The 19,277-nt window shown below is 44.9% G+C and overlaps 1 protein-coding gene and 2 long non-coding RNA genes across 6 annotated transcripts in view; 1 reads left to right on the forward strand and 2 right to left on the reverse strand.

Annotated features, from left to right (window-relative positions):
• Positions 1–198: 198 nt before the first annotated feature.
• On the reverse strand, positions 199–1,387 carry LOC121557039. Its single transcript, XR_005998279.2, has 2 exons — positions 931–1,387; positions 199–873 (listed from the first exon to the last, which is right to left on the reverse strand). It is a non-coding gene; the product is annotated as an uncharacterized LOC121557039 (long non-coding RNA).
• A 1,680-nt stretch (positions 1,388–3,067) lies between these two features.
• Positions 3,068–19,277, reverse strand: part of LOC121557030 (protein kinase C beta type) — a 102,086-nt gene continuing 85,876 nt past the window's right edge. Inside the window, exon 17 of one of the 2 annotated variants that reach the window (XM_045213097.1) lies at positions 3,068–5,203. In XM_045213097.1, coding sequence (XP_045069032.1) covers positions 5,051–5,203 — 153 coding nt within the window. In that variant the 3' untranslated portion in view covers positions 3,068–5,050. Of the gene's footprint in view, positions 5,204–12,569; positions 12,757–19,277 lie in introns of those variants that run through there. The other variant, XM_045213098.1, reaches the window with a different exon arrangement.
• On the forward strand, positions 9,479–12,284 carry LOC123483311. Of its 3 annotated transcripts, none has more exons than XR_006658187.1 (3): positions 9,479–10,173; positions 10,238–11,329; positions 11,366–12,284. It is a non-coding gene; the product is annotated as an uncharacterized LOC123483311 (long non-coding RNA). The 3 variants fall into 3 exon arrangements; XR_006658188.1 differs by having other exon boundaries at positions 11,394–12,284; XR_006658189.1 differs by having other exon boundaries at positions 10,238–11,037; positions 11,074–12,284.

The following is a 19,277-nucleotide window of genomic DNA, read 5'->3' on the forward strand; positions in this document are numbered from 1 at the left end:
AGTGTGTTGTCAAACGCCAGGTGTTTTATAATAACATGTCTCACCAGACAGTGTGTTGTCAAACGCCAGGTGTTTTATAATAATATGAGAACCAGACAGTGTGTTGTCAAACGCCTCGTGTTTTATAATAACGTCTCACCAGACAGTGTGTTGTCAAACGACAGGTGTTTTATAATAATATGAGAACCAGACAGTGTGTTGTCAAACACCAGATATTTTATAATAACATGAGAACCAGACAGTGTGTTGTCAAACACCAGGTGTTTTATAATAACATGAGAATCAGACAGTGTGTTGTCAAACGCCAGGTGTTTTATAATAATATGAGAACCAGACAGTGTGTTGTCAAACACCAGGTGTTTTATAATAATATGAGAACCAGACAGTGTGTTGTCAAACGCCAGGTGTTTTATAATAACATGAGAACCAGACAGTGTGTTGTCAAACGCCAGGTGTTTTATAATAACATGAGAACCAGAGTGTGTTGTCAAACGACAGTTGTTTTATAATAACATGTCTCACCAGACAGTGTGTTGTCAAACGCCAGGTGTTTTATAATAATATGAGAACCAGACAGTGAGTTGTCAAACGCCAGGTGTTTTATAATAACATGTCTCACCAGACAGTGTGTTGTCAAACGCCAGGTGTTTTATAATAATATGAGAACCAGACAGTGTGTTGTCAAACGCCAGGTGTTTTATAATAATATGAGAACCAGACAGTGAGTTGTCAAACGCCAGGTGTTTTATAATAACATAAGAATATCTCAAGTCACATGACAGTCACACACAGGGCATGCAACACGTGACCTTAGAATGACCCCTGTCCCCTCCCCATACGTCCATTATGTTCTCTTTCCATTCCTGTTCGTACCTCCATATCCCATCTCCCCATACGTCCATTATGTTCTCTTTCCGTTCCTGTTTGTACCTCCATATCCCATCTCCCCATACGTCCATTATGTTCTCTTTCCATTCCTGTTTGTACCTCCATATTGCATAGTAAAGTTATTTCTGGTTTTGTTCCATTTCTCCTGTTTTCCTCCTCTTCTTTAGCCAGATGCACCCTGGGAAAAACTTGTCCCATTCTAGACTTGGTTATAGAACGAGGCAATTGGATTAAGCTGGCAGCAGAATCCCCTTAATACTTCTATTACTTCCAGGTGACAGAGACTAGTGCCGGCATGCTATTGGTTACAGAGAGAGGGGTGAAGAGTCACCCACATTGTAACCACACCCTAAATTAGGAAAGGGGCGAGGTTATAAAACTAAAGCACCAATAAAACACAGCTATCAGACTGGAAGACTGCTACAAGTTGTATACTTATACTTATATATATATATATATATATATATATATATACACACATATACACACACAGTTGAAGTCGGACGTTTACATACACCTTAGCCAAATACAATTAAACTCAGTTTTTCACAATTCCTGTCATTTAATCCTAGTAAAGATTCCCTGTCTTAGGTCAGTTAGGATCACCACTTTATTTTAAGAATGTGAAATGTCAGAATAATAGTAGAGAGAATTATTTATTTCATCACATTTCATCACATTCCCAGTGGGTCATATGTTTAAATACACTCCATTAGTATTTGGTAGTATTGCCTTTAAATTGTTTAACTTGGGTCGATCGTTTCGGGTAGCCTTCCACAAGCTTCCCACAATAAGTTGGGTGAATTTTGGCCCATTCCTCCTGACAGAGCTGGTGTAACCGAGTCAAGTATACTTTGGAAGTATACTTGGGGTCATTGTCCATTTGGAAGACCCATTTGCGACCAAGCTTTAACTTCCTGACTGATGTCTTGAAATGTTGCTTCAATATATCCACATCATTTTCATTCCTCATGATAGGGCCCCGTGTAGCTCAGTTGGTAGAGCATGTCGCTTGCAACACCAGGGTTGTGGGTTCGTTTCCCACGGGGGGGCAGTATGAAAAATGTATGCACTCACTAACTAAGTCGCTCTGGATAAGAGCGTCTGCTAAATGACAAACATTTTTTAAAAATGATGCCATCTATTTTGTGAAGTGCACTTGTCCCTCCTGCAGCAAAGCACCCCCACAGCATGATGCTGCCACCCCCGTGCTTCACGGTTGGGATGGTGTTTTCTGGCTTGCAAGCAACCCCCTTTTTCCTCCAAACATAACGATGGTCATTATGGCCAAACAGTTCTATTTTTGTTTAATCAGACCAGAGGACATTTCTCCAAAAAGTACGATCTTTGTCCCCATGTGCAGTTGCAAACCATAGTCTGGCTTTTTTATGGCGGTTTTGGAGCAGTGGCTTCTTCCTTGCTGAGCGGCCTTTCAGGTTATGTCGATATAGGATTAGTTTTACTGTGGATATAGATATTTTTGTACCCGTTTCCTCCAGCATCTTCACAAGGTCCTTTGCTGTTGTTCTGGGATTGATTTGCACTTTTCGCACAAAAGTACGTTCATCTCTAGGAGACAGAATGCGTCTCCTTCCTGAGCGGTATGACGGCTGCGTGGTCCCATGGTGTTTATACTTGCGTACTATTGTTTGTACAGATGAACGTGGTACCTTCAGGTGTTTGGAGATTGCTCCCAAGGATGAACCAGACTTGAGGAGGTCTACAATTTTTTTTCGGAGGTCTTGGCTGATTTCTTTTGATTTTCCGATGATGTCAAGCAAAGAGACACTGAGTTTGAAGGTCGGCCTTGAAATACATCCACAGGTACACCTCCAGTTGACTCAAATGATGTAAATTAGCCTATCAGAAGCCTCTAAAGCCATGACATCATTTTCTGGAATTTTCCAAGCTGTTTAAAGGCACAGTCAACTTAGTGTATGTAAACTTCTGACCCACTGGAATTGTGATACAGTGAATTATAAGTGAAATAGTCTGTAAAACAATTGTTGGAAAAATGACCTGTGTCATGCACAAAGTAGATGTCCTAACCGACTTACCAAAACTATAGTTTGTTAACAAGATATTTGTGGAGTGGTTGAAAAACGAGTTTTAATGACTCCAACCTAAGTGTATGTAAACTTCTGACTTCAACTGTACATATACACACACACACACACACACACACACATAAAGTGTGTCTCAAATGGCTCCCTGTTCCCTATATAGTGCACTACTTTTGACCAGAGCTCTATGGGGATAGGATGCCGTTTGAGATACCAGTACATACAGGTAGATAAATATACACAGTATAATATAGACATCTCTCTTCATACCTCATATTTACTAGTTAGTTATGTAGTTTAAGTCAACCCACCTGACCATCAGTAGTTAGGTAAAGTGTTACCGTGGTTACTGACGGTCCCGTAGTTCATTGGTAAGTAAGGGCTGTAATATAATGGGGGTGGGGAGGGGTTAGCTAGAACTAAATGCATGCATAGGGAAGCTGGTTCAAATATTAGAAAAACAGACCCACACACTCTCACTCACTCAAAAGGAAGAAGGGGAAGCAAGAAAGAGAGAGGGGGAGAGAGAGGGAGAGAGTGAGAGAAAGAGGGACAGAGAGAGAGAGAGAGTCTCGCACTGCAGCAGTCTACAGATCAGATCAAACCTCTCTCTCTGTCAGACAGGTTTTTTTTGTTGCATCGAGTTCGGAAGACCAGACGTGTTCTAAGACTGGGGACGCCATGAGTTCCAACCTAGAACACTAAGACATGCGTTCTAAAACACTGGATCATGAGTTCTAGAACTCTAAAACATGCGTTCTAGAACAATAACACATGAGTTCTAGAACACTGATGACGTCACGTTACAGGGCGAAGAGGAGAACACATGTAAACAAGCACACTGAACAGGCCACGTCCTAAATGACACCCTACCGCCTATACAGTCCACTACTTTTAGCCAGAGCCATGTGTTTAGAGTTGCTTGCTCCCCCATCAACATTACATGGGGGAATAGAACGTCTAGAATGAGCATCATGATGCATTTACACGACCCCTTTTAACATTCTATGGAAGCCATGTTAGCACTCCATTAACATTACATTGGGAATATTTCAACAAGGCCATGTAAGTGAATGTCTAGAATTAGAACAACATTCAACATTCTAGAAGCTGGCCCACCTCTCTAAATGCACGGTTCTGGTTTTAGTCATCTCCCACGGTTACCACTACATAGTGAACAGGCCAGACAGTTCAGAGACTAAACAGATGAATGGAAGAACATTCCGGAAGAGAACCAGTCTCTCCTGGCTCCTCTTGAAACCTCTTCAGACCAGTTGGTTCTGGTTCTGTTGGGTTACACTAAACCATTCAGCAGGAACAGAGGAATGTAGTGATGTTGGTACAGTTGGTTCCAGGTGGAGTTGGTTCTGGTTCTGGTCCATGTTGGTGTGAACTAGTGTTGGTACAGTCCATGTTGGGGTGAACTAGCGTTGGTACAGTCCATGTTGGGGTGAACTAGTGTTGGTACAGTCCATGTTGGGGTGAACTAGCGTTGGTACAGTCCATGTTGGGGTGAACTAGTGTTGGTACAGTCCATGTTGGGGTGAACTAGTGTTGGTACAGTCCATGTTGGGGTGAACTAGTGTTGGTACAGTCCATGTTGGGGTGAACTAGTGTTGGTACAGTCCATGTTGGGGTGAACTAGTGTTGGTACAGTCCATGTTGGGGTGAACTAGTGTTGGTACAGTCCATGTTGGGGTGAACTAGTGTTGGTACAGTCCATGTTGGGGTGAACTAGTGTTGGTACAGTCCATGTTGGGGTGAACTAGTGTTGGTACAGTCCATGTTGGTGTGAACTAGTGTTGGTACAGTCCATGTTGGGGTGAACTAGTGTTGGTACAGTCCATGTTGGGGTGAACTAGTAGACTAACAGTTCTCAGGATTGGAGGTGTGGGGTGAAGGCTTGGTCTGGCTGGCTGGCTGGCTGGCTGGCTGGCTGGCCGGATGGCTGGATGACTGGCTGGCTGGACATATATTCTATAGGGTTAAACATGTATGATGTACTCTGGGTTGGTGTGTATCATGTTATTTCATCTATAGGGTTAGACCTGTATGATGTACTCTGGGTTGGTGTGCATCATGTTATTTCATCTATAGGGTTAGACCTGTATGATGTACTCTGGGTTGGTATAGGAGAATCCCTGGAATTCGTTCTGATCGAGGTTCATTATGAACAGTTTGTCTGTAGGAGTCAGTTCCACCGCCATCTTAGTGAACTCCTTATCAAAGTTCCCTGTGTCCCGACGGTTCTTCTGTTAGAGGGAGAAATGGAAGGGGGAGGGAGAGCGGGAGGAGGGGGGAGGGGAGGGAGGGAGGAGAGGGGAGTAGGAGGGGGAGGGAGGAAGGGGAGGGGGGGAGGAGAGGGAGGAAGGGGGAGTAGGAGGGGGAGGGAGGAAGGGAGAGGGGAGGGGGGAGTAGGAGGAAGGAGAGGGAGGAAGTGGGAGGGGAGAGAGGGACGAGAGGGAGGAGGGAGGGGGGGAGGAGAGGGAGGAAGGGGGGAGTAGGAGGGAGGAAGGGGAGGAGGGGGGAGTAGGAGGGAGGAGGGGAGGAGGGGGGAGTAGGAGGGAGGCGAGGGAGGAAGGGGGGAGTAGGAGGAAGGGGGAGGGGAGGGGGGAGTAGGAGGAAGGAGAGGGAGAGTGGAGAGGAGAGGGAGGGAGGGGAGGGGGGAGTAGGAGGGAGGAGAGGGAGGAAGGGGAGGGAGAGTGGAGAGGAGAGGGAGGGAGGGGAGGGGGGGAGTAGGAGGGAGGAGAGGGAGGAAGGGGGAGGGAGAGTGGAGAGGAGAGGGAGGGAGGGAGGGGGGAGTAGGAGGGAGGAGAGGGAGGGAGGAAGGGGGAGGGAGAGTGGAGAGGAGAGGGAGGGAGGGGAGGGGGGAGTAGGAGGGAGGAGAGGGAGGAAGGGGAGGGGGGGGTAGGAGGGAGGAGAGGGAGGAAGGGGAGGGGGGAGTAGGAGGGAGGAGAGGGAGGAAGGGGGAGGGGAGGGGGGAATAGGAGGGAGGAGAGGGAGGAAGGGGGGAGTAGGAGGGAGGAGAGGGAAGAAGGGGGAGGGAGAGTGGAGAGGAGAGGGAGGTGGGGAGTGGAGGGAGGAGAGGGAGGGAGGGAGGGGAGTAGGAGGGAGGAGAGGGAGGAAGGGGAGGGGGGGAGTAGGAGGGAGGAGAGGGAGGAAGGGGAGGGGCGGGGGGGAATAGGAGGGAGGAGAGGGAGGAAGGGGGGGAGTAGGAGGGAGGAGAGGGAGGGAGGGGAGGGGGGAGTAGGAGGGAGGAGAGGGAGGAAGGGGAGGGGGGGAGTAGGAGGGAGGAGAGGGAGGAAGGGGGAGGGGAGGGGGGAATAGGAGGGAGGAGAGGGAGGAAGGGGAGGGGGGAGTAGGAGGGAGGAGAGGGAGGGAGGGGAGGGGGGAGTAGGAGGGAGGAGAGGGAGGAAGGGGGAGGGGAGGGGGGGAATAGGAGGGAGGAGAGGGAGGAAGGGGGAGTAGGAGGGAGGAGAGGGAAGAAGGGGGAGGGAGAGTGGAGAGGAGAGGGAGGGAGGTAGGGTGGGAGGGACGGAGGGAGGGAGAAGGAGAGAGAGAGTTCAGAGAGACAATAAGAGTAGAGGAAAGGAGAGATGGTGAAAGACAATTAACACACTGGTTCTGAGGGAAGAGAGACACACCCCTCTCTACGAACTGAGGTGGTACAGCCCCACACCTCGGACAGAACAGACGGACCGCACCAAGGTGCAGCCCCACACCTCGGACAGAACAGACGGACCGCACCAAGGTACAGCCCCACACCTCGGACAGAACAGACGGACCGCACCAAGGTGCAGCCCCACACCTCGGACAGAACAGACGGACCGCACCAAGGTGCAGCCCCAGAGCAGCTGAGAACACAATAACAGTAATGTTCATGTGAACAGAGAGAGAGAGAGAAAGAGGCAGAGGACAGAGAGAGCAGCGAGTCTGGACCCACCAGGAGCCAAACTGACAGACCAAAGGCACAGACCACCCCAGACCAGACACAGACCATCCCAAAACAGACACAGACCATCCCAGAACAGACCACCCCAGACCAGACACAGACCATCCCAGAACAGACCACCCCAGACCAGACACAGACCACCCCAGAACAGACACAGACCACACCAGACCAAAGACCCAGACCACCCCAAACCAGACACAGACCACCCCAGACCAGACACAGACCACCCCAGAACAGACACAGACCACCCCAAACCAGACACAGACCACCCCAGACCAGACACAGACCACCCCAGACCAAAGACACAGACCACCCCAGACCAAAGACACAGTCCACCCCAGACCAGACACAGACCACCCCAGAACAGACACAGACCACCCCAAACCAGACACAGACCACCCCAGACCAAAGACATAGACCACCCCAGACCAAAGACACAGACCACCCCAGACCAAAGACACAGACCACCCCAGACCAAAGACACAGACCACCCCAGATCAAAGACACAGACCACCCCAGACCAAAGACACAGACCACCCCAGACCAAAGACACAGAACAGAAAAGATCACCCATGAAACCGGAGAGACTCCTGAGACTACAGACCAGAGAAAAGACAACAGACAACTGGAGAGGAGAGAAAAGATACAGACCCCACTACAGACAAGCAACAGACTGATAGACTGGTACAGACAAGCAACAGACTGATAGACTGGTACAGACAAGCCACAGACTGATAGACTGATAGACTGGTACAGACAAGCAACAGACTGATAGACTGGTACAGACAAGCCACAGACTGATAGACTGGTACAGACAAGCAACAGACTGATAGACTGATAGACTGGTACAGACAAGCCACAGACTGATAGACTGGTACAGACAAGCCACAGACTGATAGACTATGGTACAGACAAGCCACAGACTGATAGACTGGTACAGACAAGCAACAGACTGATAGACTAGGGTACAGACAAGCAACAGACTGATAGACTAGGGTACAGACAAGCAACAGACTGATAGACTGGTACAGACAAGCAACAGACTGATATACTAGGGTACAGACAAGCAACAGACTGATAGACTGGGGTACAGACAAGCCACAGACTGATAGACTAGGGTACAGACAAGCAACAGACTGATAGACTGGTACAGACAAGCAACAGACTGATATACTAGGGTACAGACAAGCAACAGACTGATAGACTGGGGTACAGACAAGCCACAGACTGATAGACTGGTACAGACAAGCAACAGACTGATAGACTGGTACAGACAAGCAACAGACTGATATACTATGGTACAGACAAGCAACAGACTGATAGACTGGTACAGACAAGCAACAGACTGATATACTATGGTACAGACAAGCAACAGACTGATAGACTGGTACAGACAAGCAACAGACTGATATACTATGGTACAGACAAGCAACAGACTGATATACTATGGTACAGACAAGCAACAGACTGATAGACTGGTACAGACAAGCAACATACTGATAGACGATGGTACAGACAAGCAACAGACTGATAGACTGGTACAGACAAGCAACAGACGGATAGACTGGTACAGACAAGCAACAGACTGATAGACTGGTACAGACAAGCAACAGACTGATAGACGATGGTACAGACAAGCAACAGACTGATATACTATGGTACAGACAAGCAACAGACTGATAGACTGGTACAGACAAGCAACAGACTGATAGACTGGTACAGACAAGCAACAGACTGATAGACTGGTACAGACAAGCAACAGACTGATAGACTAGGGTACAGACAAGCAACAGACGGATAGACTGGTACAGACAAGCAACAGACGGATAGACTGGTACAGACAAGCAACAGACGGATAGACTAGGGTACAGACAAGCCACAGACTGCTAGACGGTGGTACTGGCAGAGTGAGAGAGCTAAAGAAGGACATGCAGAAAGCCTGAGGAAGAGAGGAACAGAGGGACGGAGAGAAGCCAGGAGAGATCGTTTCCAGACACACTCGTTTGTTTCCTACCTTCTGATCTCCATCTCCATCTCTCCTCTAGGCCCCTCAGCCCCCAGGGGGGCCCCTGCCCACCCAGCAGCCCTGGGAAAGGTCCAAACTCTAGCCCCTGGTCTCCTGGGGCCTGCTGGGGCCTACACACCAGCTGCTGAAGGTGATGTCATCACAGCCCTTACGGACTGCCAGGGACTAGGACACTGAGTCTGCTTCTCAAGGGGTTTCTATACCTCTTGGATATGGCCTGGTTCTCAATGCACTTCAATGAAGGTGTGTGTGTGTGTGTGTGTGTGTGTGTGTGTGTGTGTGTGTGTGTGTGTGTATGTGTGTATTGTGTAATGTGTGTGTGAGTGTGTGTGTGTAATGTGTGTGTGTTTGTCTTTGTGTGTGTGTGTGTGTGTGTGATGTGTGTGATGTGTGTGTGTGTGTGTGTGTGTGTGTGTGTGTGTGTGTGTGTGTGTAATGAGACAGAGAGCAGTAGGCTGGTTGAGACGGTAGACGCCAGTAGGGTGGGTGGAGTTATATTATAATATCCAATCAGAAGACAGATTTACACTTACAAGATCAACGACACCCCCCCCTCCCAACTTCCCCCATCTTTACAAAGCTCTGTAGGCTTCCTGCTCATGTAACAGAGTATCCTTGCCTGAGACCTGAAGACTTGCGTTAGCTCGCCAAGATCAGATAACGCCTATAGCCTTTAGCTCAGCGGGCACACAAAGCAAGATTCAGCCATCAATCATCATCACCATCACCATCATCATCACCATCATCACCATCATCATCATCATCATCACCATCATCATCACCATCACCACCACCATCATCATCATCATCACTGTAGATACATTAAAAAAATACCTTGACATGATTTCACTATTTGACACATTTAACGGCCTGGTAATATAATCAGATCTCTCTTTAAACAGTTACAGAATTACCCCCCCCCCACCCCCGGTACTACTAACCCAGTACTAACTAACCCCCCATGGTTAACTAACCTAATACTAACTAACCCCCCTGGTTAAGTATTAACTACAACATCCCTGTTTGGCAGTGGTCAGATAAGTCTTAGACAGCGTCTGAAATGGCCCCCTATTCCCTATGTGGTGCACTACTTTCCACCAGGACGGGAGGGTTTAGGACGGGCCAGGGCCCTGGCCAATAGCAGGTCACTATAGGGCCCTGGCCAATAGCAGGTCACTATAGAGGGAATGGGCCCTGGCCAATAGCAGGTCACTATAGAGGGAATGGGCCCTGGCCAATAGCAGGTCACTATAGGGGGAATGGGCCCTGGCCAATAGCAGGACACTATAGGGCCCTGGCCAATAGCAGGTCACTATAGGGCCCTGGCCAATAGCAGGTCACTATAGAGGGAATGGGCCCTGGCCAATAGCAGGTCACTATAGAGGGAATGGGCCCTGGCCAATAGCAGGTCACTATAGAGGGAATGGGCCCTGGCCAATAGCAGGTCACTATAGAGGGAATGGGCCCTGGCCAATAGCAGGTCACTATAGGGCCCTGGCCAATAGCAGGTCACTATAGGGCCCTGGCCAATAGCAGGTCACTATAGAGGGAATGGGCCCTGGCCAATAGCAGGTCACTATAGAGGGAATGGGCCCTGGCCAATAGCAGGTCACTATAGGGCCCTGGCCAATAGCAGGTCACTATAGAGGGAATGGGCCCTGGCCAATAGCAGGTCACTATAGAGGGAATGGGCCCTGGCCAATAGCAGGTCACTATAGGGCCCTGGCCAATAGCAGGTCACTATAGAGGGAATGGGCCCTGGCCAATAGCAGGTCACTATAGAGGGAATGGGCCCTGGCCAATAGCAGGTCACTATAGGGCCCTGGCCAATAGCAGGTCACTATAGAGGGAATGGGCCCTGGCCAATAGCAGGTCACTATAGAGGGAATGGGCCCTGGCCAATAGCAGGTCACTATAGGGCCCTGGCCAATAGCAGGTCACTATAGAGGGAATGGGCCCTAGCCAATAGCAGGTCACTATAGAGGGAATGGGCCCTGGCCAATAGCAGGTCACTATAGGGCCCTGGCCAATAGCAGGTCACTATAGAGGGAATGGGCCCTGGCCAATAGCAGGTCACTATAGAGGGAATGGGCCCTGGCCAATAGCAGGTCACTATAGAGGGAATGGGCCCTGGCCAATAGCAGGTCACTATAGGGCCCTGGCCAATAGCAGGTCACTATAGAGGGAATGGGCCCTGGCCAATAGCAGGTCACTATAGAGGGAATGGGCCCTGGCCAATAGCAGGTCACTATAGGGCCCTGGCCAATAGCAGGTCACTATAGAGGGAATGGGCCCTGGCCAATAGCAGGTCACTATAGGGCCCTGGCCAATAGCAGGTCACTATAGAGGGAATGGGCCCTGGCCAATAGCAGGTCACTATAGGGCCCTGGCCAATAGCAGGTCACTATAGAGGGAATGGGCCCTGGCCAATAGCAGGTCACTATAGGGCCCTGGCCAATAGCAGGTCACTATAGGGGGAATGGGCCCTGGCCAATAGCAATGATTTCAAATAGCGTTTTGAACCCAGGTCTCGCAGAGCGCCGTCTAGAGATGGGTGGGTTAGACCGGGTCGACACAGACTATTGAGATGAGCCCTGTGTGTCTGTATGTTTCCAGTTGCAGTGAACGCTATCCGAGGTGTGTGGGGTTGTTGGGTTCTGTGGCACAAAATGGCTGCAGTGCGTCTCTGTAATGGAGGACACTGGACCCTGAACTCTGACCCTGCTTTGGCACAGTTTCACAGTAACGTAACATTGTGTGTGTGTGTGAGGTGATGACAGTACCTAGGTCTAGGGGGGGGCTATGTATATCCAGCATCCCTCCTTCCCTGTAATAACATGATTCTAACATTATCGTAACATTACACTTTTTTTCATAACATTTCTAGTATTCTTACAGTGATTGATAATTCATGGAATGTCGATCAGTTTGATCAGTTGGTCAATATTGGTCCCCAGATCAGTGTGGAGGTCATTTGATTGGTTGAGGGGGAATGCAACCGATTGTTTGAGCATCGATTAGTCATCGGTTGATTCAGCATCATAGATTCATACACATGGGTCCATCTGTTCAGTTGAGTAGAAGTTGTCTTTAACCGCTGATAAGAGGTCAGATCTTATTCCATCTCCATAATGGTTCAGGTTAGGACTGGGGCAGGGGAATCTGGTCCTAGATCAGTGGTTATGTTTGGGTTTGAACAGTAGATATGGGTTAGGGACAAGCCTATGTCCCAATTCTCTCTCCTTCCTCCCCAAAGTATGCGCTTTGTTACATTTACATGACATTTGAGTCATTTAGCAGACGCTCTTATCCAGAGCGACTCACAGGAGCAATTAGGGTTAAGTGCCTTGCTCAAAGGGCACATCGGCAGATTTTTCACCTAGTCGGCTCGGGGATTAGAACCAGCGACCTTTCGGTTACTGGCACAACGCTATTAACCACTAATCTACCTGCCACTTGTTCACAGGAAATGAGTGGTAAATGGAAACTCCACTCCAAGCATACCCCAATCCAATGTTTCTACATTTGTGGGGAGTAGTGAACAAGTGCACACTTCAGGAGTGGAGGAGAGATGATTGGTATACAGCCCTGGTCCTAAACCGTATCCTGTAATGAAATGATATGAGATCTGGAAGGGGGGGCAGGATTCATGGAGCGAATGCAGCGCCGTGATTGGTCAGTCCACGTCAGGGGTACTCTGGGTTAACAAATGAGAATCCCTGGAACTCTTCCTGGTCCAGGTTCATGATGACCTCCTGGTCAGGGGGGGTCAAGACGGGGGGGTGGCGCGTAAAGAAACGGTCAAAGTTCTCTGCGTCGCGACCACACTGTGGAGGAGTGAGAGAGAAGAGGGAGAGAGAGGGATGGATGGATTGATGAAAGGGGGAAAAAAAAACACATGAAGAAGAGGAGAAACATAATAGAAATATAGATGGATGGAAAGTCATCCCGTCCTCATCCACAACATAATAGAAATATACTGAAGTAGATGGATGGAAAGTCATCCAGTCCTCATCCACAATATAATAGAAATATACTGAAGTAGATGGATGGAAAGTCATCCAGTCCTCATCCACGACATAATAGAAATATACTGAAGTAGATGGATGGAAAGTCATCCAGTCCTCATCCACAATATAATAGAAATATACTGAAGTAGATGGATGGAAAGTCATCCAGTCCTCATCCACGACATAATAGAAATATACTGAAGTAGATGGATGGAAAGTCATCCAGTCCTCATCCACAACATAATAGAAATATACTGAAGTAGATGGATGGAAAGTCATCCAGTCCTCATCCACGACATAATATAAATATACTGAAGTAGATGGATGGAAAGTCATCCAGTCCTCATCCACAACATAATAGAAAAATACTGAAGTAGATGGATGGAAAGTCATCCAGTCCTCATCCACAACATAATAGAAATATACTGAAGTAGATGGATGGAAAGTCATCCAGTCCTCATCCACAACATAATAGAAATATACTGAAGTAGATGGATGGAAAGTCATCCAGTCCTCATCCACAACATAATAGAAATATACTGAAGTAGATGAATGGAAAGTCATCCAGTCCTCATCCACGACATAATAGAAATATACTGAAGTAGATGGAAGGAAAGTCATCCAGTCCTCATCCACAACATAATAGAAATATACTGAAGTAGATGGATGGAAAGTCATCCAGTCCTCATCCACGACATAATAGAAATATACTGAAGTAGATGGATGGAAAGTCATCCAGTCCTCATCCACGACATAATAGAAATATACTGAAGTAGATGGATGGAAAGTCATCCAGTCCTCATCCACAACATAATAGAAATATACTGAAGTAGATGGATGGAAAGTCATCCAGTCCTCATCCACAACATAATAGAAATATACTGAAGTAGATGGATGGAAAGTCATCCAGTCCTCATCAACAACATAATAGAAATATACTGAAGTAGATGGATGGAAAGTCATCCAGTCCTCATCCACAACATAATAGAAATATACTGAAGTAGATGGATGGAAAGTCATCCAGTCCTCATCCACAACATAATAGAAATATACTGAAGTAGATGGAATGTCATCCAGTCCTCATCCACAACATAATAGAAATATACTGAAGTAGATGGATGGAAAGTCATCCAGTCCTCATCCACGACATAATAGAAATATACTGAAGTAGATGGATGGAAAGTCATCCAGTCCTCATCCACAACATAATAGAAATATACTGAAGTAGATGGATGGAAAGTCATCCAGTCCTCATCCACATAATAATAAAAATATACTGAAGTAGATGGATGGAAAGTCATCCAGTCCTCATCCACAACATAATAGAAATATACTGAAGAAGATGGATGGAAAGTCATCCAGTCCTCATCCACAACATAATAGAAATATACTGAAGTAGATGGATGGAAAGTCATCCAGTCCTCATCCACGACATAATATAAATATACTGAAGTAGATGGATGGAAAGTCATCCAGTCCTCATCCACGACATAATAGAAATATACTGAAGTAGATGGATGGAAAGTCATCCAGTCCTCATCCACGACATAATAGAAATATACTGAAGTAGATGGATGGAAAGTCATCCAGTCCTCATCCACGACATAATAGAAATATACTGAAGTAGATGGATGGAAAGTCATCCAGTCCTCATCCACGACATAATAGAAATATACTGAAGTAGATGGATGGAAAGTCATCCAGTCCTCATCCACGACATAATAGAAATATACTGAAGTAGATGGATGGAAAGTCATCCAGTCCTCATCCACAACATAATAGAAATATACTGAAGTAGATGGATGGAAAGTCATCCAGTCCTCATCCACAACATAATAGAAATATAATGAAGTAGATGGACGGAAAGTCATCCAGTCCTCATCCACGACATAATAGAAATATACTGAAGTAGATGGACGGAAAGTCATCCAGTCCTCATCCACGACATAATAGAAATATACTGAAGTAGATGGATGGAAAGTCATCCAGTCCTCATCCACAACATAATAGAAATATAATGAAGTAGATGGATGGAAAGTCATCCAGTCCTCATCCACAACATAATATAAATATAATGAAGTAGATGGACGGAAAGTCATCCAGTCCTCATCCACGACATAATAGAAATATACTGAAGTAGATGGATGGAAAGTCATCCAGTCCTCATCCACAACATAATAGAAATATAATGAAGTAGATGGATGGAAAGTCATCCAGTCCTCATCCACAACATAATATAAATATAATGAAGTAGATGGATGGAAAGTCATCCAGTCCTCATCCACAACATAATATAAATATAATGAAGTAGATGGATGGAAAGTAATCCAGTCCTCATCCACAACATAATAGAAATATAATGAAGTAGATGGATGGAAAGTAATCCAGTCCTCATCCACAACATAATAGAAATATAATGAAGTAGATCGATGGAAAGTCATCCAGTCCTCATCCATAATAGAAATATAATGAAGTAGATGGATGGAAAGTCATCCAGTCCTCATCCACAACATAATAGAAATATAATGAAGTAGATGGATGGAAAGTCATCCGGTCCTCATCCAAAACATAATAGAAATATAATGAAGTAGATGGACGGAAAGTCATCCAGTCCTCATCCACAACATAATAGAAATATAATGAAGTAGATGGACGGAAAGTCATCCAGTCCTCATCCACAACATAATAGAAATATAATGAAGTAGATGGATGGAAAGTCATCCAGTCCTCATCCACAACATAATAGAAATATAATGAAGTAGATGGACGGAAAGTCATCCAGTCCTCATCCACAACATAATATAAATATAATGAAGTAGATGGATGGAAAGTCATCCTGTCCTCATCCACAACATAATATAAATATACTGAAGTAGATGGATGGAAAGTCATCCAGTCCTCATCCACAACATAATAGAAATATAATGAAGTAGATGGAAAGTCATCCAGTCCTCATCCACAACATAATATAAATATAATGAAGTAGATGGAAAGTCATCCAGTCCTCATCCACAACATAATATAAATATACTGAAGTAGATGGATGGAAAGTCATCCAGTCCTCATCCACAACATAATAGAAATATAATGAAGTAGATGGAAAGTCATCCAGTCCTCATCCACAACATAATATAAATATAATGAAGTAGATGGAAAGTCATCCAGTCCTCATCCACAACATAATATAAATATAATGAAGTAGATGGATGGAAAGTCATCCGGTCCTCATCCAAAACATAATAGAAATATAATGAAGTAGATGGACGGAAAGTCATCCAGTCCTCATCCACAACATAATAGAAATATACTGAAGTAGATGGATGGAAAGTCATCCAGTCCTCATCCACAACATAATAGAAATATAATGAAGTAGATGGATGGAAAGTCATCCAGTCCTCATCCACAACATAATACATATAATGAAGTAGATGGATGGAAAGTCATCCAGTCCTCATCCACAACATAATAGAAATATACTGAAGTAGATGGATGGAAAGTCATCCAGTCCTCATCCACAACATAATAGAAATATAATGAAGTAGATGGATGGAAAGTCATCCAGTCCTCATCCACAACATAATAGAAATATAATGAAGTAGATGGACGGAAAGTCATCCAGTCCTCATCCACAACATAATATAAATATAATGAAGTAGATGGATGGAAAGTCATCCAGTCCTCATCCACAACATAATATAAATATAATGAAGTAGATGGATGGAAAGTCATCCAGTCCTCATCCACAACATAATATAAATATACTGAAGTAGATGGATGGAAAGTCATCCAGTCCTCATCCACAACATAATAGAAATATAATGAAGTAGATGGAAAGTCATCCAGTCCTCATCCACAACATAATATAAATATACTGAAGTAGATGGAAAGTCATCCAGTCCTCATCCACAACATAATATAAATATACTGAAGTAGATGGATGGAAAGTCATCCAGTCCTCATCCACAACATAATAGAAATATACTGAAGTAGATGGATGGAAAGTCATCCAGTCCTCATCCACAACATAATAGAAATATACTGAAGTAGATGAATGGAAAGTCATCCAGTCCTCATCCACGACATAATAGAAATATACTGAAGTAGATGGATGGAAAGTCATCCAGTCCTCATCCACGACATAATAGAAATATACTGAAGTAGATGGATGGAAAGTCATCCAGTCCTCATCCACAACATAATAGAAATATACTGAAGTAGATGGATGGAAAGTCATCCAGTCCTCATCCACGACATAATAGAAATATACTGAAGTAGATGGATGGAAAGTCATCCAGTCCTCATCCACGACATAATAGAAATATACTGAAGTAGATGGATGGAAAGTCATCCAGTCCTCATCCACAACATAATAGAAATATACTGAAGTAGATGGATGGAAAGTCATCCAGTCCTCATCCACATAATAATAAAAATATACTGAAGTAGATGGATGGAAAGTCATCCAGTCCTCATCCACAACATAATAGAAATATACTGAAGAAGATGGATGGAAAGTCATCCAGTCCTCATCCACAACATAATAGAAATATACTGAAGTAGATGGATGGAAAGTCATCCAGTCCTCATCCACGACATAATAGAAATATACTGAAGTAGATGGATGGAAAGTCATCCAGTCCTCATCCACGACATAATAGAAATATACTGAAGTAGATGGATGGAAAGTCATCCAGTCCTCATCCACGACATAATAGAAATATACTGAAGTAGATGGATGGAAAGTCATCCAGTCCTCATCCACGACATAATAGAAATATACTGAAGTAGATGGATGGAAAGTCATCCAGTCCTCATCCACGACATAATAGAAATATACTGAAGTAGATGGATGGAAAGTCATCCAGTCCTCATCCACAACATAATAGAAATATACTGAAGTAGATGGCTGGAAAGTCATCCAGTCCTCATCCACAACATAATATAAATATACTGAAGTAGATGGATGGAAAGTAATCCAGTCCTCATCCACAACATAATAGAAATATAATGAAGTAGGGATGGAAAGTCATCCAGTCCTCATCCACAACATAATATAAATATAATGAAGTAGATGGAAAGTCATCCAGTCCTCATCCACAACATAATATAAATATACTGAAGTAGATGGATGGAAAGTCATCCAGTCCTCATCCACAACATAATATAAATATAATGAAGTAGATGGAAAGTCATCCAGTCCTCATCCACAACATAATATAAATATAATGAAGTAGATGGAAAGTCATCCAGTCCTCATCCACAACATAATATAAATATAATGAAGTAGATGGATGGAAAGTCATCCAGTCCTCATCCATAACATAATAGAAATATGAAAAAAATTCCCACCAGCGTTTTGCTGTTTCATTTCATGCCAACTTAAGACAATCCTAGTGGCAAAGAAAATAACAGAAACTCAAGGGGTAAAGGCTGGTCATTGGATAAATGGACTAGTGACGTAAGAATGAGAATATTGTATTGGATATCAGCCAACCAATCACAATTCGGACATCTTGGACTTTCAAATGAGCCAATGAAGCCTCAGCATCCTGTGACCTCGTGACAACGCCAACCAGTGGGCGTATTGGATTATGCTTAGCCGCCAGGGCACCAGTCTATGGCGTGACGTGAACGGGCTAAAGTGGTGAGGGAGGAGCGCCAGGGTCAGATGAATGGAATCCCCTCAATGAGACATCTGTTGACTCAGACTAATGGCAGATGATATTTGAGGTTTGTGGGCAGGGCTTGGGAGATGAATGAACCAATCGCTGTTTGTCTTCAGAAAGTATTCACACCCTTTGACTTTTTCTACATTTTGTTGTGTTACAAAGTGGGTTTAACATGGATTTAATTGTCCTAAAAAAAAAAAAAATCAGCAATCTCCCGTGTAGCTCAGTTGGTAGAGCATGGCGCTTGGGTTGTGGGTTCGATTCCCACGGGAGGGCCAGTATGAAAATGTATGCACTCACTAACTGTAAGTCGCTCTGGATAAGAGCGTCTGCTAAATGACTAAAATGTCAACAACAAAAAAGAATTACACAAAATACTCTGGAATGTCAAAGTGGAAGAAAAATTATATAATTTGTAAAACTCATTTCTTGATTAGGTAAGTATTTAACCCCGAGTCAATACATGTTAGAATCACCTTTGGTAGTTATTACAGCTGTGAGTCTTTTTGGGTAAGTCTCTAAGAGCTTTGCACACCTGGATTGTACAATATTTGCACATTATTCTTTAAAGAATTATCCAAGCACTGTCATATTGGTTGTTGATCATTGCTAGACAGCCATTTTCAAGTATTGCCATAGATGTTCAAGCCAATTTAAGTCAAAACTGTA

The sequence above is a fragment of the Coregonus clupeaformis genome, unplaced genomic scaffold (genome assembly GCF_020615455.1).
Source record: "Coregonus clupeaformis isolate EN_2021a unplaced genomic scaffold, ASM2061545v1 scaf0078, whole genome shotgun sequence".
NCBI lineage: Eukaryota > Metazoa > Chordata > Actinopteri > Salmoniformes > Salmonidae > Coregonus > Coregonus clupeaformis.